We start from the raw sequence: 27,090 nt of genomic DNA on the forward strand, positions 1-27,090 counted from the left end.
AAGACATTCTTGGAAAATCACTAACTATTTGATTAGAACGTCTTGTGCAGGTAAAAATACCTTGAGTGCATACAATAAATAAATAAATAAATAAAATAAAGAAACAAACTAATTTAAAAAAGGATCACATTTTATAACTCGTCAGTGATGTCTAAATGTTAATTCATTACCAGGCTGGGAATGGAGAGCATCATGAAGAACAGGCTGAATTTCCTCTTCCAATTCTACATCAAGATTCTTGTGCTCTAAAGGGATCATAAATTGCAGTGAAAGTAAGTACAAAGTAGAAATTATTAACACTAAAGCAAGGCTTGCCGCTTTCAGTAGCCTCCATAAAGTTCTTACTCCTTTCCATCAATTTCCACAAATTCAGATAAACCTCTGCATTTTGTTTACTGTCCAATAAAGCAAATATTGCATCAACTACATCAAACGAATTGAAAGAATTATTCTACGTAGATTTCCTGCATATTTTTTTTATATTTTTATATTACATTTTATTAACCATATGCTCCACATTTGTGGATTATTGTGTTAGCTATACATAAAGATGAAACAGGGCAAGCTTCTTCCTGGAACTGAAAAAAAATACACTGTGAATTATAGGAAAGTGTAAATTGCATATCCAAGAGTTGACATTTAACATTTTTTCCCCTAAATTCCTCTTGAATCTAATAAATTTTACTAATATTTGAGGGGCTTTAAAATATTTGTGACTTTTTTCTAATACTAAGAATATACTTATTCTAATTTTTATATACTATTAGTTTCAGTAGGAGAGTGAATATTTGATTAATCTTATCAAGCAATTCCATTTTTAGTTGAAGTTTAAAACAACATAAAATGTTGAAGTTACTAGAATTAAAAGGTAGACCTTTCTATTCTTGTCAGATTAGTTGAGAAACTGTAAACAGTCTTACTGTAAAAGTCATATTTAGAAAGAACAGCTGCTGTACTGCTACTTCTATATTTTTCTTTTTTCCTCTTCCCCAAATAAGAAAATGATTTCTATTCATTTTGATATCTAATTTTTATGTTTTAGCTGGAGAATCTGCTGTTATTCTGACTGTGTATATGGTTGCACACATACAAAGACCATAACTATACACCAGCAAAAAGTCTCTCTGCTGTGATATGGTTTTAACAGCAACCATGAGAAGTGAGGAGAGTACAATCTATACTTTGTGTAAGCAATAAACTCTTACTGTAATAAAATCTCTACTGATTTACAAAAAGTTGTTAACGGTCACTCCAGTTGAATGTTATAATGTATAAACAATACATAAAAGTGATTAAAGATTTTATTTTCTACCCAAAGAAATACCACAATGAGTTTGCATAGTGAAGGAACAGAACACTAAATCAAGCGAAACATTGAATCTTTTGCTTCATCTGTGGTTTATGAAAAACCTTACCTGATTTGATGAATGACTCCTCAGCGGGTTGAATGGTCTCCTCAGATACTGGGGATGCTGGCTGTTCTGGGACAGATCTTTCTTTTAGGCCTGCATTTTTCAGTTATAAAGTTATCTTTAGGCTTTTTTATTATTACTGTTTGATTGACTTATAAGTTGTTTCAACTACATCAGCAGCAACTACAGTTAAAATTAACTGACATTAAACACTTGAAAATTCATTTCAACAATCAATTGTAACAGCAGGGCTGTCCTGATTTTTAGTGTACACAAAAACCAAAGAGTATTGAGATAATAAACAAATATACATTTTAAAGATAGACACACAATGAGAAAAATATGGACAGAAATTTAAGCATCTGTTTTTAATTCAGGGTAAGTAAAACAAGTTACTGTGCTATTCTCAAGATTTATTTAGTATCCAAAAGAGAAACAGGCAACAGGTTTTTCCTTACAGTCATTGGAAAAAAGTGCTTTATATGGTCACTTTTATAGTTTATAAATAACTAATTTGAAATTTAGGATATGAAGCTCATACTGAGAATATGCTTTCATAACTTCAAAGATCTGATAAAGAGAATTGCAGTTTCTTCAAAACATAGCAATGTCACTCTAATTTCTCCTGACACTTAAGTAACTGCACAAGAAATATGACTGATAACGTTTCACCACAACGTGGTTTACTATCCATATCATTGAATCTTTCCGGATCAAAACACCATGGAAAAAAAAGCAAGAAATAACAGCAATGATCAGTACAAAGGTAAGAGATGGAAAGAAAGACAATTAATATCTTACTCAGACAAACACCTGCTCAAGAACGATATGTTCATTAGTTACAACTTACAGCCCTAGTTACATGAAGTACAGTGAGAAGTCGGAAAGATGATCCCACATCTTAAGACAACACATCCACAAGAAAGAATTATTGGTATTAGCCTAATCCTCCTCTCCATCATTCCTCAGGAAAAATTCAAGCAAGACTGAAATAAGAGATGTGGATGCAGGGATAAACTCCCCTCCCTCAACCCCTCCCATGAAGACAGTCAGAACAGCCTAAGCAGAAAGGTGCACTCGCATCCTTTTATTTTTTCAAGACAGTACTGGGTAACGCTCAGAGTAAGCTGGTCTTACTCCGAGTTGACCCTGTTTTGAGCAGGATGTTTGAATAAAGACCTCCTAAGGACCCTTCAAAACTGAACTTTCCCATGACCATATGACACCTTTAGCAGATTTACATATGAGTTCTGAGATCATAGAACCGCTTGGGTCGAAAGGGACCCCAAGGATCATCAAGCTTCAACTCGTGCCACGTACAGGACCAACAACCTCCATATCTAATACTAGGCCAGGCTGTCCAGGGTCCCATTCAACCTGGCCTTGAACACCTCCACTTTCTTAAATAGACACAGACACACAGACACACCCCTCCCCAAAACAAACTAGTTTCAAAAGAGTTGTATTAAAAAAAAAGCCCTGAGCCCTGTATATACAAATTGTAAAAAGCAGAAATCACACTACAATAAGCATTCCTTCACTGCTAACCCTGAAGTAAAAGTAACTTTAGAAGTTGACTAACTGCAGTAGAAGTAGTACATGTCAAGTCAGTTTGGCTTTAGAAATATTATGTCTCTATCAGAGCCAAACATATCTCAGTTAGGGGTTATATGCCCCTACACAGCTTTGTCTACTCTAGAGAGATTTCATTATTTTGCAGCATGAGAAGCATATGTACTTATTCCATTATCCCATCTATACAAAATGGAATCAGGAAAAAAAAAAAATTACATTAATGGCTACAAGAGTAAGATGCTACTTATTTCCACAATCATCACTAACTATGAAATACGAAGAAAAAAAGCAGTTATTTATATTCACCACCACTTCAGACTTCAGGATGTTGGAAGAGTCGAAGGCGCAACGCTACTTACACAAATGCAGTTCACTTCCTTTACATATACAGTTATTGAAGTAAATTTCCATAGCTTCTGATAACACACACACCCAATAGAGACAACCATTTATTCTGCTCCACAAATGATAAGCGAATGCAAAGTATTTTAAAAACACATTCAGTACCTCAGTCAGAACACATTTACAATAGGTAAAATGAAAGAAATGATGAGGAAGAATATTTCTTTGTTTTTGCTTGCACATCTCTCATCTTTGCTTTCAAGCTTCATGTAGATCTACTGTGTGTGTGTCTATCACCAATTCCTGTTTAATCCTGTTGTATATATAACACTGTCATTTACTTTTTGTAACACACTATTCGCTCTCTTTCTAATCGAAACAAAGTTGCACTCAACTTTAACTTGTGGGGAATTTTTTCATCCTATGTTGTAACTTGACACATTATATTGAATGACAACAGTATTTTGTAGTGCTATACGGAACAGCAAAACATATCCATGGAAAAAACCCCTCATTTTACTGTATAGCCTTAAGTGCTGCTCACACAGAATGTTCTTTGAAAAAGCAACTTATTTAGGATGAGATAAACATTTGGGGCATAGATGTTAAGATACAGTAATCTTAAACACAACTCATTTTAAAATTTCATTCACAGTTATACCTCCTGCCACATCAGGGAGGAAAATAGAAGTGATGTGCATTTACCACTGTGCCATTATCCTTGAGAAGTGTCATTTGTGTATTCCACTATCAAATATGTCTCTTACAGTCTCATAAAGCAAGGATGAATAAACACATCTCTATCCTGACTGAAACCTGAAAAAGAATACTCATTATGCAAGTGCATTCAGTAAAATCTTCTTTTAAGTCTTTTTGCACACACACACCCCCTTTCAAAAATGTTTTGTCTGAAAAATCAATCAAATCAAATCAATCAAGCACACTGCATCTTACCCTAGTACAGGAATAAAAGCGTATTACAGACATGTATGTGCTACATTAATTGTTTGACATAACTGTATTGCCAACAGTGGTACAGAAAACTTAAGCAGAACCAAGTACACAGTATAGGAACCAACCTCCAGGACTTTAATTTTACACCACACCAACATGCTCAAACATTTTACACCACATAACCATGCTCAACTTCACACCTTAGTTTTTGTTTTTTTTTTTCCTTTAGAATGATACTGCAGTATTATAATAATAAATCTTCAAATATCTTTACAAGTTCTGTTTAAATTGTGCAATTTTATTGAAGAATTCTTATTTCAGCATGCTAGCAACATTGTTTATCTAGTAAAACAGGAAATATTCCTTTCCTAGTATAAGCTTGGAAGCAAGTACAGATTCAATAATATACTGAAATGTATGTCTGAAGAAACATTTTCTAACTTCATTGACTCAAATGAAACTGCTGGATAAATCATTTCTTGATAATAAAAATACAGAAGCTGTAACAGCAAGCTAACGCAGGAGATGGCTTACAGAATTATCGAGTACTTGTAAAGTGTTATTGGAAGAAAATAAGAATTGCAAAAGATACAAACCGTTCCCTAATTAAGCCAGAATACAATAATAGCAGCAAATCTCTACTCTTAAAATGTAATAGAAATCCATCAGTACCCGTCAAAACTGAAATAAGGGGTATAATTTTTGAAGTATTAATTATTAGAACCTTGGAAAATTTGGGTCACCTGAAAAATGACAATGAAGCAAGTTTGCATATCTTTTAGATCTGAAAAGAACAAATAAACAGAATATATTGTCACAGGACAATTTAAAAAACAGCGGTAGCAATTATACATAATAAATAAAGTTGGATCATGTATCTGTATACAACACAGTCTTCCCAGTCCACTTCAGGAAGCAAAGTTTAGCAAAGAATTAATTTTCAGTTATTTGCTAAATTCCTATGACAATATACTCTATTAATGCTCATCTTGGTTGTTTTTGTCAAGCAAGTATTTTCATACTGTTTGTATCCCGATAATCCTCCTGACATTACTTTTAAACTTGTACTTGATACACAATACCAATACAGCAACATTTTAATAAATGGATACAAAGAAAGAAAAATAAATCAGGTTTAGAATTTGCTTGAAGTAACTGGCATGAATTGGATACATTCAACATACATTAATAGCCAGGTATATTAACATATGTACACATTTGAGTTTCACAGCAGACATTTTTGCTTTGTGTTTACAAAACACAGTTTTCAAAAAAATAATCTTTGTTCACACTTATTTCCAGAAAGCATTAATTTCTCATTACCATATTTACTACACACTGATAAATACACTGTATCTCTCATTCTTGAGTCTGTCCCAAATTAGCACAATCAGAACTTTATTTACTTCTTTTCTTTCTTGTCTTCCTTTGCTGAGCTTTCAGAAATTTTAGATGGATTTTTAACCATCTTTTTTGATTCTTTTTCTTTTCCCACCTGAGCAGCACCAGCCTTTTCCCCAGCCGCTTTTTTTGTTGTTTCCTTGGGTTTTACATTTTTCTCGAGAACCTTTTCCTTTTCCTTTCCTCTGTCTTTTTTAAGCTTTTCAGACTCTTTCTTTAATTTATTTGTATCAACAGCTTTCTTCTCCTTTCGCTCAGCAGCATCTTTTCCTTTTCTGGCTTTCTTTTTGTCTTCTTCATCCTTTGTTTCCTCCTTCTTGGATTCCTGCTTCTCCTTTAATTTCTTGAGTGGTTCTGCAATTGTTTCTTTTACTTTTTAGTTTTTCCATTAAAAAAGAGGAAATGTTCAGTAAGAGAATCATTCTAAAATCAGAGGACATTTTATGAACAAGCATCTAAATGCTTTGATAATCTTCACACTTGATATTTGTTAGGTGCCACGTTAAACTTCTACATGTATTTAAAACTTAATTTTAACAAATTAGTTTTGACTTTTAGCAATATCCCACACCATGCAGACAGTAATCTCAGCTAAATATAAGTGCATCCAAACAAAACGCTGGTCTAGAAAAAAAAACATGCCTCTATTATCTTGCTGCAGAATGCTAAAACCTTTTCATCTGTGGGTTTGAAACGAACTATAATTTTTTAATCTTTGGCAACGTTATGGCTGCCTTAAGGGTCTAGAAATGTAAAGAACATCAGCAATTCTGGTTGTTACAACAGAATTGCTTACCATATCACATTCCTGACATTATCTCAGATTAAGCCGAGACTTAAAGTTTCCTAGATATGTACTTCTTAATTACTGTGTACCTATTTCCCATATTTCTGAAGAAGAAAAAGTGTTCTGGTGGATTAGATCAACCCCAAAAAAAGATGTTTAACTTCATTTGTCCCCAGTCAATGAAATCAAAGTAACAACAGCATATCAATTTGTACATCTTTTCCATATGTGGCCAATGGTTTGATTTAATCGATTTATTTACTTATGTAAAAAACTTTTTTGGAGTTCTCTTTCAAGTGATACAATTGAAATAGAGAAAATATGCACATGTGGCTGTAATTCGGTATCTAGATAATGTGTCAACTGAATAGTCAGAATAGCATACTCAGAACTGAGATGTTCTATGTTCATTTCCAGTTTGTTCAGTTTTGAAAATCATTGTCAGAATTCTCCAGAACATTTTTTTCATCTCTCAAAAGAATTCAGAAATCTCTGCATGCAGTATTTGTATTTAATGTAAGTACTACTATTCCCACATTATTGGAAAATAAAAGCCATAAAGATTTTGTACATAAAACACAATAATTCTATTTTTATTCAGACTTTTGAAAAAAATTAAGGTTTTCTGAACAGAGACCAGAGTCTCTTGTAACACTTCCCTCTGCCTCTATCACCTACATAACTTTTCTGTGATGTGATGAATTGAATCACACAGCTCAGTCTAAAAGGAACAACATCCTATTTCCTTCCAGTACTTTTTTTGGCATAAAGCATTTAGAAATTATCACACCATTTCTTCATTCTCATATCAAGCATCTCTGGAAAACAACTCAAAACACAGAAATACACTGTTAAATGACATTTATTAAGAACTTGGAAACACACAGTTCACCAATAAGTCATAACAAGCATAATGTGGATCAAATGCAAAAAAAAAATTAACTTGCATGCAAAGATGCTAAGACATATTCATGTAAGCATGAAAGCTTCCCCCACCAAATGCATTTTGTTTCTAATGAGACTTTATAATACAAGCAATGTGCATTTTTCACATACAGATAAGGAAAAAAAAAAACAAAACAAACCACAACATACATGAAAGTCAAAATGTCTTCAACATAATAAAGAGACTTTATTTTTCGTATATCACCATGCTGGGTGGAGGTAACTGAGCATCTCTAAAAAGGTTCAATACCTGAAATGTATCTAGTATTTTGGAGTTTTGTTTAGGTTAATTAGATTTTTAAGTCTCTTTTATTGCACTGCAGACCTCTAAATTACTATTTACTGCTCACACGGCAATGCAATTGTAAATAAATATATATCATAAATCAGTTGTAAGCTATCCTACTTCAAGCTTTTGGAAAAGTTATGAAGACCATCACTGCAATTGACCATGCAAACCTAAGGAAAAGGTACTGAACTTCAGATTTCTCCTCCCATAAGAAAGAAAGAGATGAAATAACTAAATTATGATTAACTCCATACTTTAAAAGAAATCTAGCCCCACTACAGTAAAGAAATAGTATCATAAATTTACAAAAAATAAAGATTTGAAAGTGACCAGACTTATACTGCATACATATCAGAACTTTTTAAAAAACATGTGGAATACAAACTTAACATAAACTACTTGTAATCCAAACAACAAAATTGCTGATAAAAATAAAGGAAAATAAATGTCTAATTCGGAAAGCACTCACATTGCCATTAAGTGGCAACAGGTGGTACAAAAAAGGGGGGTATAATAGCTTGCTGCTCCATTAGACAACACTTAGTCAACACAGCTAATATTAGTAAACATAACCTGCAATCTGTGTTTGCAACACGCATGCATTTCAGACATCATCTGCATAAATTTCCACACACAAAAACATTTAAAATACCTTTTACTTTAGCTTTTTTCTTGGCTACCCCTCCTGGCTCCTCACCTGATTTATTGCAAAATGGAAATCAGTTATGAACATATCTGTGATATTCAACAAACGTTGAATCCGCCATGTAAAAAGTTACCTTTACATAGCACACTGTAATGCTACAGAGAAATACCAAGCATAATAGCATAATACCAAGCTCAATAGGACTAAAGCATTTTCTGTAGCAAGAACAACACAGAAGGCTGATTAACCAAGTAAAATACCCCATCACCAGGTGCACATTACTTGAGCTGTTCTTAGCTTCCTTGAGCTACCTCAGTTCTCCCCAGAAAGCATTCTGTCATGTAATTATGACCAATTATTTCACTATATATTAATTCAATAGATCTACAAGCACCTACATAATGTACATTATATAAACTGTTTCTTTTCTCATAATGAATTACAATCTGTGTTTTGCAAAACTGAATAAAATTCAAAATAAGAAACTTCAGAGAGTGTAGAGGAGATTAGATTAGTCCTTTGATGCCACAGAAGTAACAATATACATTAAGGTTATTTTACTGTCATTTCTTCTTCTGCTGATGTTTGGGTGCTACTATACTTGTTCTTCTGATGTTTGGGTGCTACTATACCCAATGGAAATATGTCCATTGGCAAAATATGTATTTTGTAATACAGTGATGTATTGCGCATATTCAAAAAAGCAGTTGCCATTTCAGTTCAGTCAAACTACTTGCTGCTTTTACTTAAGATCATATAAAACTTAGGACTTAGTAAAAAAAAAAAAAAATTAAAAAAAAAAAAAATTAACTTAATTCTCTAGTCCAAGTCAAATACGAGATGCTGATTGCTCCCCTTCCCCAAAATATGGTATCAGAAATTCAGATCTTTCAGCATCTCGTGAAACTTAGTAAAAAGCACACATAAATAGGACAAAAGCCTCTCCAAAATATAAAACATGGGCAGCTTTGGTGTCTTTACAATCACAAAAAGAATTTGATTATCCCGCTTGTCTGTACTAAGATCTGAAACCCATAAACACAACTATGTTAACAACAAAAATCAGATGACCTACTAGCCAAAAAAATTTAATAAAATGTAAACATACTTAAAAATTATACATCATTCTGTTAGACAAGTAAAGATACACTCATGTCTTAGCATTAGGCTTCTCATATTCATATAAGAGGTTTACATTGGACATCTGAATATTAATCTTAGGTTTCTAGACAATTCATAATTATCTGGACTACATCAATATACCTAAACATTTAGTCTTAGAAAACAAACAAGGAAAATGCTACACACACAAGAAAGTTGTACTTAATTTCTCTTAGGCATTTTCAAAGCACTGAGCACTTACACTATGCCAAAATTCTTCTAAATTGAGCTAGTCAAATGAAATACTCTAATTAGTTCCCTCACAAATTCAGCTTGAGATATGAAGGTCTCGCTGAGATCAGGGATGGATTGCCATCATTGCTGAAATGCAGTGTTCTGACTCATGTTTGTCATTCAAATCTTATTAATTCCAAACCGTAAGCAAGATGTTCAGCAACAACAATTTCCTCATAGAGAAGGAAAAATAGACTCCAATTTAGTTACACTACAACATCAGTTAATACATAAGCTGCACAAACTACTATTTAAATCTAAGAACAACCTCTTATCTACCTACATAGTATAATGAAGTGATCCTGGATATTTTAAGATATTCTTACAAGCACGTTACCACAGGGAGAAAATGGAAAATTTTGCAAAGACTTGTACATTTAAAAATATTGTACTTTTGTAATATATACACATCTACATGCACATTACGTATGTGCTATCTTGAAAAGCTGATTACAAAACATTTTGTTCATTAATATCTCACTTGTAAAATACTCAAGGTTTAATTCTTATAAATATGCTTTTAACAAAATGAATAGTCTTAAGACTCAGCACATTATCAATGTCTGACAATTATGCAAATAAGCTATTTTAACATAATATGAATAGACCCACTTACAGAAAGATTATGTATAACAATACTATTCAAAATCACAAGAAAGAAATCATGCTGCATATTCATTTCCACCTGGACTGGATGACCATATATATATATATATATACATATATATATATATATATATATACATATATACATGTATATTTATACACACACTCACACAATGACTATAACAGAGGAAAATCTCATTTATGAAGTCTAAGCAGCTGAAGCAAGAAATGAGTCAAAACACTTTACTTTTCCCAGACAGATAGCTGTTTCAGGGAGCATGTGATAAAACCTGGCACCTAAAGTAAAATCATCAGCAAAGATGGGGGCTCTTGCAGCGTCGGGGCATACAAACCAACATGCAGAATTTTACAAATCACATAACTGAAGTAATGGATATTTATTCTAAATTACATTTCAAATATCTTCATGAGCTAGTTTTCAAACTCCTTTTGTTTTCCAAGTAATCCTACATTATAAAGATCTTGCGTTGACAACATAGAAGAAGTAAATGCATTTATAAACACATATAAAAGAATGAAGAGATCACATATTAGGAAGAGTTGCCATTGCCTTCTAAGGTGTTTTACTTAAAATTAAGTATTATTGTCAATGCTGTTATTTGTTAATAGCTTACAATTGTTGATAAATTTATATCTCCATTTAAATGATTGCTTAAATCTTTAAATATTACAGGTATTACAAGTATGTACCAAAATCATTTTGAGGAAGAAAGACGAAACTTTCTTCCCTTCAAGAACAAATTTCACAGGACAGCTTCTTCCTGCATATGCAATTTTTATGTTAGCCATTTAGTGATACTGAAAATTTCAAGATTTTTTTTTTATGTAAAAAAGCTCTGACATAGAAATTCCTATAAATTAATTTCATAACAAAATGTAACTGAAAAAAAACAAACAACTTTTAACTTGCACTATCACGCAGCAACTGTAAATTGATTTAATGTAGATTCTCCATGTACATTTAAAAAGAAAACGTTATGTCACATACATCACAAAGTTTATGGTCATACTTAGAGCTAAGCAGCTATCAAATAGGAACTTGCTACCCTACTGCCATTTCTACAAAGCCTGGGTAGCAAAGCAGAAAGTGTCAAGCTCTAGCCATTAGAACTTGCATTCCAACTCTTCCCATCACACTCACGGTGCCATCAAATCTAAGAACATTACACACACACACAAAAAAAAAAAGTAAGAAAAGAAAATCATGCTACTCCACTAGCTAGCTTTATGATTTTATATCATAAATCTACATACATCTACATTTAATAATTATTCTATAGTATATACTGCTTTGGATATATAAGGCCTTCTGCCCAGTGAAACAGCTTGCTGACAGAAGGCTATCGTACATCTACCCGTAAAACAATTTCTTTCTACTCATTATCTGTGTGCAGACTGCCAGACATCACTGAGCTGTAGCACCCCCAAGAGCAAGACACCTTTTTAATTCAGACAACTAGCACAAAAAATTAAAAGGAACATTTAACATATTCTCAGTAAGTTGCTTTAAAGCCCCTTACTTATTTAACTACCTAATCTTAGAAGGAAAATCCAAGTCAGGAACAAAGGGCAGTTTCTTTTCTGAAGTTGCAGACATACCTTGTTAGTTTCTCATCTTGTACAGGAAATCAACAAGCCTTTTATTTTGATTAGGCTTGTCTGAAAGAATCCATCCTATCTGATGACATGAGATAGAGCTTTTAATGAATTTCATGCTGCTGTTCCACCATTATAGTAACTGCTTATCTGATGGCAATTTGATCAGGAAAATAGTAAGCATCTGTCCATAACAGCTGAACACAGCAGCTTTCCAATCACAGAATCACAGGTGTTGGAAGGGACCTCAAGAGATCATCGAGTCCAACCCCTGGCAAAAGCAGGTAACTTAAAACAGGTTGCAGCGTCCAGACAGGTCTTCAATGTCTCCATAGAAAGACTTCACAACCACCATGGGCAGCACTCTATCAAATCATATTTACAATACAGGTGGTTTCTTTTCCCATCTGATCATTAACTACTATGAACTGACACGAAAATCCTACTAACATTTCAATGCATTCCTCTACCTCTCCACACAACTGAAAATCTGAACTGAACTGAAATGAAATGAAACTGAAATGAAAACCTTTCACAAAAAGTTAACTTCTTCCAAGGCCATTCACTGAAGACTCACTTGTAATGCAAGATTAATATACAATAAAACCTACAGGTAGTAAGCCTCACTCACTGACCTTCAAATAACAGATTGAAAAAGCACTCAAAAAGCTCGTATTCTGGGGGAGAGGGGGGAACCACCAAAATAGCTCTGACAAAAGTTGTTGTCAGAATTATTTTAATTATTTCAACAAATATGCCAACATTTTCCTGTTTACTCATTTCTAAGTTATTTTATATACTAGGAGTATTATATTTTTCCTTTCCTGTGTAATATACCCTCCCTTCCTTTCCAATTAAATATTGTTGAAGGTGGTCACAGAAACCCAGGGTTTAAACCTCCTACGTGTTCTCAGCTATACATGTTCTCAGACATACATGCATTAAGGTGTCTTTTTTCCCCTTAATTTATTTATATTAATATCCAGGCAAGCAACAGTTTATGCTACTAAAGTCAATGGAGTATTTTGTTCAAAGATTGTAAACTTCTGCTGAGGACTGGCAGTTACAATATACTTTTACCAACACAAGGAAAAGGGTAATGCAAATCATCCTACAAAATTCTAAAAACAGTGGCCAAACTGATAGATTACAGCTTTAGTCAAAGACATTTGTTTATGCAGTTCTTCACAATTTAATTGACTGTAAGAAAGATGAAAATGGCTAATCAAAACTGTTGCTAATTTCACACAAATAGCCAACTTTCCGTTCTTAGTTAGCTATGAAAATTGGAAAATTCCTTTCACCTATACATTATATTTTTGTCACTGAAAACATTAAAATAGGATTGAAATCAGGTAATAAAAGTTCTAGAAGCCAAAACTATAGGTAAAAAGCAATGGCTTCGCTTTCTAAAATAATCTGAATTCCTTGTTTGGACTTCGGTTGGACGATTAACTTAACCAGCCGTGTTTTGTGTAAGTGACTATAAAAGAAAATAAAAGTTTAGTTTTCATTTTCCTCTCAATTTCAAACATGAATCATCTAAACTATTGCCACCTTTCCTGGCCAAGTCCTGCTTGCAATCACAACAATTTGTGCAATTCATTAAAATCAATTTATCTCAAACTTCAAGAAAGCTCTGACAGCAACGCACACCACTGAGGATTCTTTAATTGTTACATCAAAAGGAATAAGAGCAAACAAATTCTAACACCTTATTACTGTTTAAAGTAATAGCAAATTAAATAGCTTTAGAATTGTGATGCCAAAGCAACAGAATACTCATTTAATTGAAAAAGAGGTTGAAATTTCAGCTTACATCAATAGAGTTAAAATTCAAATATAAACTTTATATGGCAAACAGATACAAACGTAATCATAGCAAAAAACACTCTGAACAACGAACAACTTCATGAATAAAGAATAATAATCTGATTGAGTACACTGTTCCTGTTTTTCCTCATTTCCAGCTTTTAGGACTTGATACAGATTGCAGAATACATTTATAAACTACCCTTATATACCAATAACTTTACGATAGCAGACAGAACTCTTTAATTTAACAAGGAATAAAAGACATTACATTCTAATTTCTAATTAATCTTTAATATATTCAATATTACATAAGAAATATACAATCACAGCTTCCCACTTCCACAAAAGGTCCACCTTATTATTTTTTGTATTTTATTACTTATTTTAATTCAGAACAGCCCTTGCAGCATGATCATCATACAAGAAGAAAAAGAACACAAAAGGGTGAGGAAGGTGTAAGGAATGAAACCTTATTTGGAAAACAGATAGGAGGAATCGACCATAAAAATGACATATCAGCCTGAAAATGATGTTCACTAAGAACTGAATCTCTTTGTAAAGCTATCAAGCACTTTTAAGCAAAGTGCTTTTATTTGATCAAGTAAAAAGTGTCTGGCTGAGAAATCAGTGAATCATAAAAGGAATTATTTATTAAAATTAAATTTCACAAGAGAATTATCATTGTTATGCCTACTTTAAGGATTAACATACAAATATGTATTTACATAATGCATTCATGCCAGAATACTTTACAATTAAAGCTGTTACAAAATGCTCCAGTTAATGTTTTGTAGAAAGACAAATGTTATAACGTTAACAGTAGAGGTTATTACATTTAGTCTTGTTAAGTTTTGTGCACAAAATGCACAAATTGAAGCACATACAGAAACCAACTACACAACTGCAGACGGATGTTTTATTCTACATATTTACACAGCTGTGTGTTATTAGTCTTCCTATCACAAAAATGGAAAAGTCACTGAAAGGCTTTCAACTACCATAACTGTATTGCACGGCTGGCTTTAGTACAATCATTAGAATGTCCATTTGGGAGTTTCCCCTCAATGCCTGAAATTCCTGTCATATTAAGACTGATGATTTCATGGACATTTTTGAAAGCCAATCAAATTAGTCTCTCAGTCATTGGTTCTGTAAATCCAAAATAACACAAGTCTTTTTTCCCTGAACCCCTTCATTCTGTGACGTACCATCAACATCATCTGCAGCTTCGCTCTCTTCTTCTTCTAGTATTTCAAAAGGAGTCAATACATCATAGAGAAATGAGAGAAAGCCATAAAACCAATCAGAGCTTTCCTCTGCTAAAATATTAAGGACTTCCTCAAGAGAATCAATATTTTCATTACTGCCATCTTTGGTCAGGCCTACACAAGAATAGAGGAAAGAGAGAAAAAAAAGGACAGCAGTTAGGTGGAAAGAGGTAACTGTCAACAGAGGATCTGTGATAGACAACTCATGTCACAGACTGCAGTCTTGACAGGAGAGCTATTTAGGAAATAGAAAAATGTTAGGAAAGTTCAGTTTTTCAAAGTATAGGCTAGAATTTGGACAATAAACATGCACAATATTATGCAAAAACCTTAAAACAGAAGGCAGCTTTGCTTTCTCATCTGTTCTTTGTAATCCTAAAATCAAATTCATCTCTATTGTTTTCTTACTGAAGCATTTCCTTTTAGAAAGTTTTTAAACAGTGAGGCTTATGAATCGTGCACGCAATTTCTGTTCTTTTTTTTTTTTTTTAAATCATCATGTTGAAATTTGAGTGCTTTGCACTGTCAGACAGCTGTGAATAATATTTAAAAGGAAACAGCATTTAAACAAAATTTGTCACAGCCACACTGTAATCATAACAGTTACTCTATCATGCATTACTTTAATTTTGCTTAGACTGATTGCTGAGGGTTTTATGATTTTCTTGTTTGGCTGTGGTTTTTTTGTTGTTTTTTTTTTTTAGATTGCTTCTCAATCATTGTTCCTATGATATTTGTTCAACATCATATACTTGATCCTCAGGAATAACTCCAAATATGAAGGTATACAAAGACTGTATAAAAACAAAGATGTATCCAATATAAAGGGACACAGACTTGCTTATAACTTTTTTTTTTTTTTAATCCTTATGAATTGCTGCATAGAAAATCTAAAGCTGGCTCAAGATAACTTAAGAAGAGACATACAGATGGCCAGAGCAGTGAAGACAGAGCTCATCACTTCTGCCAGGACTTGTTATTTTAGGCCATTTGATAATTGATCTAATTAGTACTTCAAATACAAAGTCATGGTTAAAGTCAAGGTTAATTATTGTTTATTAAAATCTACTGTTTTAGAGTTAGTAAATAATAACATTTCAACTTTTCCATTCTGGAAAAAAACACAACAGAATGATCAAGCAATGATAAACATCAGTAATAGGTAAGCTTTAAAGGAGAGGAAGGAATGTTCCTCTCCACTTCTAACCAGAACAAACCTTCGTTTGCATTGGAAAGAATAGCAGAAAAGACTGAGACGACAGATTGTTGAGACAAAAAATTAAGTGAACATCTTGCACATGCAAACTACAAAGCAATATTAGGTGCAGGTTAACGAAACATTCAAAATAAGAGAAGCTTATGGCAGAGATGTTTAATGTGCTGCAACATATTTTTCTTATGGCACATAGAGAAAATATCAATGATAATTCTGAGGAAACTTCTAAGTCCACGATCCTTGTACCTGCATGTCCAGACCTTTACTTGAGTGACCAGCCATTCTCTTTAATTTTTCACTGGATAGCCCAAAAGGTTTTAAAATGATAGATTGAATCCAGGAAGCAACCAAGGTATTATAAATACCCCTCTCCAACTTCTTCCATGGCTTAATTCTATAAAAATTAAATTTTATAGGCTTAACTTTATGTACAGTAGTCAGTCATCATTCTAATTTGTTTTCAAACTTTGGACAAAAGGAGACAAAAGATATTTACCACGGTAAATCTATTTAATGACAAATCAAATTTTAGTTTAAGAATGAAAACCCAAATTTAAAAAAAAAACAGTAAAATCAAAATCATAAACACAGGATTATAAAACAACTGTTTATTCTGTTAACATCTGGTTTTTGAATTTATTATTATTATTTTTTTAAATCACAGGTTTTAGATGGTATTTCTATAGACGTGTGAATAACCATATAGAAGCTCCTACTGTTGTCCCAACTCGAGACAAAGTGTCCTGGGACTTTGTGAAGTGTAATATGGACTGTAGCAGTACATTCTCTTTGCAAATCATCAGAACACAAGAGGGATCAACAAACTGGGAGACATTTTAACCAATTAAAAATAAAAATGCTTGCCGCAGCAACAACAAAATAACAAAGCCCAAATCCTTTCTTCATAATTCTTTACAAAATCTATCCAAGACTTTGTTTTAGATTTGAAAGCCATTGTATACAAAAACACTTCATCCTAAGCTATGGAAAATAATATATTATTTCATATATTCTTCTTTTTTGTCTCAGAACCATACAAACAAGGAAATATCACCACCTCAAATTCATAGTTGGGTTAATTTTGTCTTCAATGAAGATAGCTAACTTCTAGCAGATATGCTAAGGATTGCCTGTATTTTTCATCCACACGCTTGGGAAAAAGTGCTTTTCAAAGTAAAACTCATACACAAGCACAGTAAGAAGTAGCTGAAATTAGTGACTAAAAACAAACTGCCCCAACAGGCAGCTAAGTGATGCTAAATCAGTGGAAACAACTGTTTACTTTGGGAGAAGTCTAAACAATGCCACTTATCTAGAAAGTCAAAATCTTTATCTATTCAACAGTGCTAATGCAACTACTTTATTTATCAAGAGAATATGCCTTTGTGTGCAAACGTATCTTTTAAGAGAATATGCATATGCCAGTCCAACATTTAACAATTCTACAACAGAAGATGAATAAATAGAGAGGGCATGAAAATTACCCTAAATTAAGTGAATCATACCTGAAAAAATAAACAAAAAAACACCAACAAACAAACAAATCTCAACTCCCACCAACTCATCACAGAATTTCTCAACATGCAATCCTTGTATGACTGTTTGCAAATACTTCATTCTACCATAGGTAAGATAAAGGAAAAAAAGTTCATTTGTAGAATTTAGGATTCTACAATTCACTTCCATCTGAATGGTCACAGAGATACTAGGTTAATTTTTTTCCCCTATTTTCCTATTTTCTAGTAATCCAAGTACTACAACAATATATTGATGACCTTCTGTATCTGACCTTCTGTTCAGAAATTCAACTAACTGCTGCATTCAGACTAGAATTTCTCAAGAGATTGTTATTTATTATAAATAACTGAGGAATAAAAATTGTCTCCAAGGGTTCAGACAGACAGGCTCTGGTGACCCCTATACATGCTTTTTTTTGCAATACTACTAAAACCACTGTTTCTCTACAGAGAACAAAAGTGAGTACAGAGGAATTATATTCCTCTTGATTATCTGAACTTTGAAATACTGTCCTGTCTTTCCTAGTTAAGAGGAACTTGCAAGGTACACGGCTATAAACTAGTTTCTGTATTTTTTTTCCACATAATGCTTGTAGGTTCCTTGACACAAAGAAATCATCGGCATTTCAGCTTTGGGAATTTAAAAAAAAAATAAAAATACAAAACTCAAACATTTGAGTTTGTTTGGCTGGGGAGGTTTTAGGTAGATTTTTTTTCCCTCCTCTCTAACCTTTGGAGTGGGCTGAGAGAGAGAAGAGTACACTTCCGATACACAGCTTTCAAAATCACACAAATCCCTTAAACAGATCTTAATCATTAAAGCTCCTCCTTAAAAAAAAAAAAAAAAAAAAAAAAAAAAAAACCACAAAACAAAACAAAACAAAAAAACCACAACCCTAATACAACAAATAAAATTGTAAATGCTAATCCTACTCAGGTGTGCCGAAATCATATAGAAAATGTATTCAGTATTTTAGTATTCAGCTACTAAGCTTGAAACACAAATTGCAAATTAAATCTTTACATTTATAGAGAAATCTGAAGGAACTGGACAATATTAAACCACTGCAGATGCAAAGACCTTAATATGCAGTAGTCTGAAAAGAACAGAGAATAAAAAATAAAAAATAAGAATTCCTAACTTAAAAGAGATTGCTGCTTTGGGTTCAAGTCAATTTTAGCAGAGAAATCACTTTTTGCTGTGGTAGCCTGACACACAAAAATCCATGAAAGTCACAAGTCTTCAAACACAGTATATGTGCTAACAAAAGCCTCACAAATAAAATAAAGGAGCACTCATTTATACAGAAAAGTTACCCTAATTATATAGAAAGTTACCCTAATGCAGTTGAAGAGAAGCAGTTGAATACGTTTTTCTTTACTAAATTTGATAACTTAATTCCTCAAGAGGGCATCTAGTCTTTCAGATTTTGTATCAATTAAAAAGCAAATGTATTCTACATAAATAATAGTGCTGTTCATTTTTAGTACATTTTTAAATACTAACAAGCACATTAACTTACTGGGAGCTTCAACTGAAGTTATGTTTTTCCAGTAGCTGATAAAATTATAAACATAAATGATTATATTAATGTTCTGTAACATTTTAGAAATTATGAATTCCTTTGTACTGCTGAAAATACTCTTGAATTTGAATGAGATGAAATCTTACTTGTAAGCAAGAGCTCAAAAATAATGAAAATCAGTTTTTGATCTGTGTGACCTTCTAGTGTCACATTTTAAGTATGAAGTTTAACTACATGATAAGGTGAGCTTGTAATAGAAACACTATCACATATTGGCAGAATTCCCAGCTATATCAAGTTGCGTGAAACAGATGTAACAAAGCAGCAGCACAGTTCTGGTAGTCTGAATAAAACTAATAAGACCCACAAGAACTTAACATCCACCTTCCATAAGTAATGAAAGATAAGGATTATTTTATGCAAAATGTTATTTTATCTACTGCTTGTAATTAATAACCAATTTGTATCTCTGAGGCAATTCACAGCACCCCTCACATTCACAGCGCTGCAAGCAAGTTCAGTGATTATTATGACATGAGTGTTCTTCAGCTGTAATGGGATTAAACAGATATGGCCCCTGAAAGACTTGCTTATTTCTCCAGACACAAATGAGGAAAAATAAACTGACAAGAAACTGGTTATCATGGACTGTGACCTTCCAGCTATACGACATAACATCCTAACACCACTGATAACTTTGAAAGTTTAAGACATCTCAGATTGCATATTGCTCAAGCTATTATTAACTATGGTAGGGTTTTTTTTTCTTCTTTTTACTTGTTTCTGTGATCAGAATAGGTTTATACCTGAAAGCAACCAATTAAAGAAAAACAAACTTTCTAAAATCACTTATATAAAAAGTACTTCTCCCATGCTTGATTATGAAGTGAAGATGGTGATGGCAGAAAAGAGGTAAAAGGGCACTGTCACAAAACATGCCTGTCAGTCAGAACTTATTTAAGATACTCAGTGATCAGAAAGGTACATTCCTTAAAACCATGCTTAAGACTAGAGTTTCAAGTCATGTAGGACTTTGAAAGTGAAAATAAAACAGACTTCTGGAGAACTGAGAACAGTGGTAAAACAGTACAAAAGTACGCTAAACAGGTGCTCACAGTCACATACAAAGGCTTGTTATCACTCATTTCAAAATGGACCTGGCTTATCAGGTCTACAAGAATAGCATTCTAATTCTTGAAGCATCTTAAGCCCTCTACCCAGTTAATTTATTAACAAACACAATGATCTTGTAACAGTGGATACAGCAGCATCAACCACTTAACTTTGAAACTGTCCAGCAAGTAAGTACATGATTTATACTAACAGTGATAAATAAGGAGAATAAGTACTCCTTCAACTTGCATGAGGAAAAAAAACAACACACAAATCTATTAAAATTATTCAATTAGGAAAAAACAACAAACATGAACATGACATATAAATTACGTTGACTATTCCTCCCAGTTTTGTACTTGCCTAGCAATACTTTAGCATCCTCCACATCAAAATCTCCATCTCCATCAGCATCATATATTCCAAGTTTGCCTAAAAATGTCAAGAGAAGAACAAGAAGTATTAGGAATTCTGCAACTTGTTTCCGACAGTGTTTTCTATGCATGATGGTTAACTGACAGTGCTAGGATGTTACCATATTGATTACTTAGTGCTACTTTTTTTAACCACCTTTTATTTTATATTGCAAATATTTTAACTTCCTGTCTTCATTTCCTAGACTTTAGACTGAATACAGGTAGGGTCTTTTCCCCACACATCTACTTTAGTGCTCACAGACTTAAAAACAGGCATATTATGGAATGGCTTAGGTTGAAAGAGACCTTAGAGGTCATCTAGTTCCAACCTCACCTACCACTACAGATCCACACTGCCCAGAGCCCCATCCAATCTGGACATGAACATGTCCAGGGGCAGGGCATCCACAAATTCTCACAAATTCTCTGGGCATCTGTTCCAGTGCACCACTACCTTTTTTGTAAAGAATTTCTTCCTTATACCTAATCTAAGTCTCCCCTCTTTTAGTTTAAAGCCATTACTCCTTGTCACATCACTACACTGGTCAATAAAAAGTGCCTCTTCAACTTTCCTGTACGCCCAGTTTAGATATTGGAATACTGAATGAAATGAGGTGATGAAGCATTTTCTCGCAACAAGTTTTGTTCAGCATAAAATTTAACTTCACAAGAAAGGCTCAACATTTTAAAGATGGAAAATAAATAGTAAAGTAAAAATAATAAATAATCACAATTTGTTTTCAAATCATAAATTATTCTACATTGTCAGAATATAGATGTGTAGGTAATTTCATCTTCGGAGCTAAGTTAATAGAAGAAAAACAACCTACTTCCTAAACAAAGGAATAAACATTCATAGTTTTATGAACAACTATATGGCATCCAGTGTCCACAAAACCCTTCCGTAGGCGACATCAGACATCTCACTTTTAGTTTGGTAAGAACTCTGTCAGCATGAGATATAAGCAAAAGGAATATCTGGTTTCTATTTAAAAAAACAGTTTTTAGCATAGAAATACAGTGTCCAGGATTAGAAGTGCCCTGAGATCATCAGATAAATAGAGGACTGTCTAATTAATTTTCATAAATCCAAGCCAAACTTTTAATCAGATAAAAACTCCACACACTGACTGCAGAAGAACTTCAACTCCTTGTGGTCTGTCAGTTAGTCATTAAATTTTGTCCTCTCTAAATGAAGGCAGAACTTGAACGCTAGCAAAATGAATGAAATATAGTTCCCTATATGATACTGAAAAATTTAAGGAAGTTCAGCTATGGGTCTAGAATAGACAGAAGGTCATCATCACAGCACTGACTCTATCAGTTAGAAAGGATCTTAATTTATTTTTGGTTAAATACAATAGACTAGTGGAATAAATACCATGTTCCAAAAAAAAGAATAATATCACATTCAAAAATAGGAGGAATGAGAAAGATGAGAAATGACTGTTTCGTGTCATTATAGAAGAACAGTAACATATTAAAAGTCAAAGACAAAAATAAAGTTTCTAGCCAAGGCACAGTAAAACAACCTTACTTCTCTAGTATCCTACCTTGTAGTACCTCTGACAAGTTATAACGGAAATCCTTTGCTTTGGCTGCATGCATGGTAAAAATACAGAAACCATTATTTGCATCACTACACCTAATTAGGTTTCAAGCCAGAAACTTCTCTTTAAATATTTGTACATTAAAAAAAAAGATAATTCTAAGAAGCAATTGTAAAGTTTTCAAAACCAGCAGTTGTAAAACTGCATATTGAAGCCTATAACAGAGAGAATAATTCTACCTACATGCATACATCCTGAAATTTAAGCCCTCAATTTTTCATTCCTAGATATTACATTAACAATACGGTCTTAACACTTTCATAATGAGACACAATTAACATTGTTGTAGGCTTAAAACTGAGGTCATACAAAATATCATTCACGAGACGACAACTGTTTGTTCTGATACTACTACTAACACAGTCCACCAAAGAACCAGTGATAAGATTAGCCACCTACGTTCAACAAATTACTTCTTCAAGTTTCTGAGAAAAACTGAAAACTCAAACAACAAATGTTAAACTGAAATTCCTAATGAGCTACTGTATACACGTTATATACTGCATACAAGATGATGAAGATTAAACCTCGGAGATTTCTTCAGTTTTTAAATGCATGCAGTACTTCAGTAACCTTTTTCAGTCTTATGACATTCTCATTTTAGCATCAGAATTGAGCTCAGCTTTAAAATTTATTTTGTGAACTACACTGCATATTTTTATGTAGGACATTTTCATACACTCCAATTGTCAATTTAGCTAACTACCCATGCACTGCTCTGTTTCACCGACATTGAACTTTAATATTTTGGTTTCCTTTCTGAAAGGTAAAATTGCACCCATTACTACCAAGTAAGTCACAGTCATTATTAGAAGGGTTTTATTACACTATATTAAGATTTAAAATTCTTACCTAGGACTTCTTCATAATCTACAAGTTCAAACCAGACAACTGCTACTGACGTCCAAACTCCCAGCAAAGCAATTACCATAAACCAGGTGAAAAATGAGCTTCCAGAGAGACCTTCTTTCTTTCCATTCTTGTTTCCTCCATGCTTACTCTCTGTTAAAATAAGGCACACAAATAGAAAAAAAATAAAATGGATTCGTGCTAAAAAATTATGATAAAGCATATGGTTATACATTTGGTGGATTTCTTCTGGAGTTTTCATGTTGCTATGTTTTACAATGGACACCTCAATCATCATCTGTGCCTTTAAGGCCAAACAAACCAAACAGCAATCCCTTCACCTTCACCCTCCCCCCCAAAAAAACCAACAAACCAACAATAATAAAGCAATCACATGTAATATGCTTCAACAATGTGGTTGGAAATCCCTCCTTTTTCTTCTCTGGTATGTATTTGCACGGAGCTTAACATTTTTGAGATGTTTGTCATTTGTGCCGTTATTTCTCAAGCTGCCACCAGAGGGCAATGCCGGCAGCAGAAATGCTTCAAGAAAAGCATTTCTGAAGTATCAAACGCATTCAAAGCTAGCCAGTACTGCAAAGTTAAGTTAGCTTATGAAATCAACATGACAATTCAAATAGCCTACAGAGCAGCAAAAATCTAAACCTCATCAAGTGTAAAATTTGAAGTTCAGTCACTGTTCTAACTGAAAACTTCTTCTGTTTCTTAGAACTGTGCAGAGGTTTACATAAAACATACATTGCTTAGTCCAGTTTCGGATCATTTTAGGTAAGAAGTAGTAAAATTGCACCTAAAAAGATGTCTACAGCTTTTTACAAAAGCTCAAGGTCTGTTCCTCTTCTTCCTTAAATGTGGAGGTTGGTGGCCCTGCATGTAAAGGAGGGTTGGAGATTCATGATCCTTGAGGTCCCTTCCAATCCTGGCCATTCTGTGATTCTGTGATTCTGGTGTTTACCACTGCAAAGCTGGCAGTTTCAGACAGGCCAGCCCCAATTTTGTTCCCTTCAAGCCCTGCCCTTTGCCCATCCAGCCATACTGTTGTGCTAGTCCAGCAATCCATCCCCAAGTTACAAATGGTCAGCTACTTAAAGAAAGCAACGAAATCTCCCAGAATACTGCCAATAGTCCACACTAAAAATATTTTTCTCATTCTTCAAATGACGGTGATCAAACAAATGCCCTCAAGTAAACCTATATGAAAATATTCATGCTCAACTCTTAACTCTTGTTAACAATAATTCCAGTTTCAAGGACAGAGGCAGAGAATTCGCACCACAATTAATCCAAGGCTCAAAATTCACTTTCTCTTAACTTTTTCAAGTTACTAAAACTCCATAAGTGAAATTTTACATTCAATTAGAATCATTTAAATAATGATCTAGAAGCAACTATTTTGATCTAGTCCACATAAATATAAATACAAAAATACCCTGAACACCTGAATATTACCATGATTCCTCATTGGAATAAAAAAGAAGTAGCTTTTTAAGTGAGTAACGAAAGACTGGTGGCTTATTCCAGCTATCAATATGACATAGAAGGACTTTCAGAGCCTGCTTTTCATCAGGTTCATAGCTGCAATGAACAAGTTTTTTATTATAGTCATAGTGTTATGTGCCATGGTGAGAGAAACAGCGTTGCAAGCAGGAGCAGAGAAGTGATTGTTCCCCTGTATTCAGCACTGGTGAGGCCGCACCTCGAGTACTGTGTCCAGTTTTGGGCCCCTCACTGCAAGAAAGACATTGAGGCCCTGGAACGTGTTCAAAGGAGGGCAACAAAGCTGGTGAGGGGTCTGGAACACAGGGCTGATGAGGAGAGGCTGAAGGAGCTGGGAATGTTCAGCCTGGAGAAGAGGAGGCTCAGGGGAGACCTCATTGCTCTCTATAACTTCCTGAAGGGAGGCTGTAGTGAGCTGGGGGTCGGCCTCTTCTCTCGTGTCATTAGTGATAGGACCAGGGGGAATGGTTTCAAGCTACGGCAGGGGAGATTCAGGCTGGACATGAAGAAGTATTACTTTTCAGAAAGGGTGGTCAGGCACTGGAACGGACTGCCCAGGGAGGTGGTGGAGTCACCGAGCCTGGGGGTGTTCAAGGAAAGGCTGGATGTTGTGTTGAGGGACATGGTTTAGCGGGAGCTGTTGGTAAGAGATGAATGGTTGGACTGGATAATCTATTAGGTCTTTTCCAGCCTTGGTGATTCTGTGATTCTGTGATTCTATGATTCTATGATTCTATGAGAGCTATAGAAAACAACTGGCTCACTTCAGCTCATACAGATGCAGTACTTGATTTAAGAATACATTTCTTTATTACTACTATCACAAAGAACAAATACAAGATATCTGGCTTACTCTGTACATTACGCGCAGTTTCCTTGGTATAAGCTATCAATAATATTTAGAAACAGACAACTTAGCCTCACATTAGGCATGTTCCACTTCCTAATACATAGTAACCAAATTACACAGGTACAATTTTATGAGCTGTGCTCATCTCCCTTATGGGAAGATGTATGGATACCTTGAAAACACAGGTAATACACTCAGAAATTTTATCAACTATGTATGAAAATTATCAAATATTCCTTGAACTGGAAATTTTAATATTCCAAAATCAATTACGTAACTGCAGAATGTGGCTATACCTGTATTTGAGTGCTTAAAAACCTTTAAAAATGAACCTTTAAGCTAAAACGTTTTAAATTATTCCAGGTTACTGTTTTGTTCGAGAGCAAAGCATGTACTAAAAGAGGAAAACAGAAAAGATTATCATGTTGTATTTTATACTAATTCATCTACCTCATTGTTTTGTACTTTGCATTTACCTCTAATGAAAAGGGCTTTAGTCAATAGACGAACAGGAAAACAAAAGAAAAAAAAAAAAGTAATAATAAAAAGGTAACTTTCCTTTTTCAATCTTGAAGTTTTTTCATGAAATTTCCTCCAAAACAGATTCTGATATAAAAACATCTTTCACAACAGTGAAAAAACATATTTCTGTGCTCTGGTTTCCCACATGAGCACAATATTTCCAAAACCCTTGAAAAATCCTGCTAGGAATTCCACCACAGCAGCTTTATCAGGTAGCTCTGACATACATGGAAGTCAGGCGACATAAAATTCGTGCATGCCCTCAACAGAACCAAACACACACAGAACAAAAAACTGCAGGCCATCACGGAAGACTGCCTTCAGCTTAGAATGCATTCCAGACAGTTAATTCTACATTCAAGTCCTCTCCCTGTGCCCGCTGCCAGCCATGTCCAAACTAGGTCACCTTCCATATCTGGCAAGCCTTTGCTTACACCACCAGATGGCTTTACGCAGACATCATAAAGTCTCAAATTGTGCTGTATGCCTCAGCGGCAAATTTTTAAAAGTCCTGTATATCACTCATCCAAATTAAGAGTCGTGGTTAGATAACACATTGAAAAAAAATTTTAAAAAGCATTAAAAACATTTGCCTTTTACTTTAGTTAACTTCGAAGGTAATTTTACATACTTCAAAAATAACTTTCAAGTGAGGTATCTGCACACAGACTAATGTCTTGTGTTAATAATGTGTGCTTACTCAAAGAGAAATGAAGTTACAATTTAGGAGTCTGCATAAATCCGTGAGAATTCTCTACTTCAGGAAACACTGAATCAAAACCAGAGGCAGTCAGTAATGCAGACTAATAGTAAACCGACTAGAAAATACCAACATGCCACAGTAAGCCATTTATTTTGCTGATTACAGAGTCAGTATTTGCAACCATGCATTTTCAGTTTG

General features: G+C 33.9%; 1 protein-coding gene across 9 annotated transcripts in view; it reads right to left on the reverse strand.

The window, feature by feature from the left end:
- Positions 1-27,090, reverse strand: part of ASPH (aspartate beta-hydroxylase) — a 102,097-nt gene that overhangs the window by 61,288 nt on the left and 13,719 nt on the right. For 6 of the 9 annotated variants that reach the window (XM_052704488.1, XM_052704487.1, XM_052704484.1 and 3 more), the window contains 5 exons: positions 23,303-23,452; positions 22,394-22,438; positions 20,788-20,856; positions 1,416-1,505; positions 171-245 (listed from right to left, as the gene is read on the reverse strand). In XM_052704488.1, coding sequence (XP_052560448.1) covers positions 171-245; positions 1,416-1,505; positions 20,788-20,856; positions 22,394-22,438; positions 23,303-23,452 — 429 coding nt within the window. Of the gene's footprint in view, positions 1-170; positions 246-1,415; positions 1,506-14,412; positions 15,167-20,787; positions 20,857-22,393; positions 22,439-23,302; positions 23,453-27,090 lie in introns of those variants that run through there. The other 3 variants (XM_052704481.1, XM_052704485.1, XM_052704489.1) reach the window with 2 other exon arrangements.

The sequence above is a fragment of the Tympanuchus pallidicinctus genome, unplaced genomic scaffold, assembly GCF_026119805.1.
Source record: "Tympanuchus pallidicinctus isolate F22 unplaced genomic scaffold, pur_lepc_1.0 scaffold5, whole genome shotgun sequence".
Classification (NCBI taxonomy): domain Eukaryota; kingdom Metazoa; phylum Chordata; class Aves; order Galliformes; family Phasianidae; genus Tympanuchus; species Tympanuchus pallidicinctus.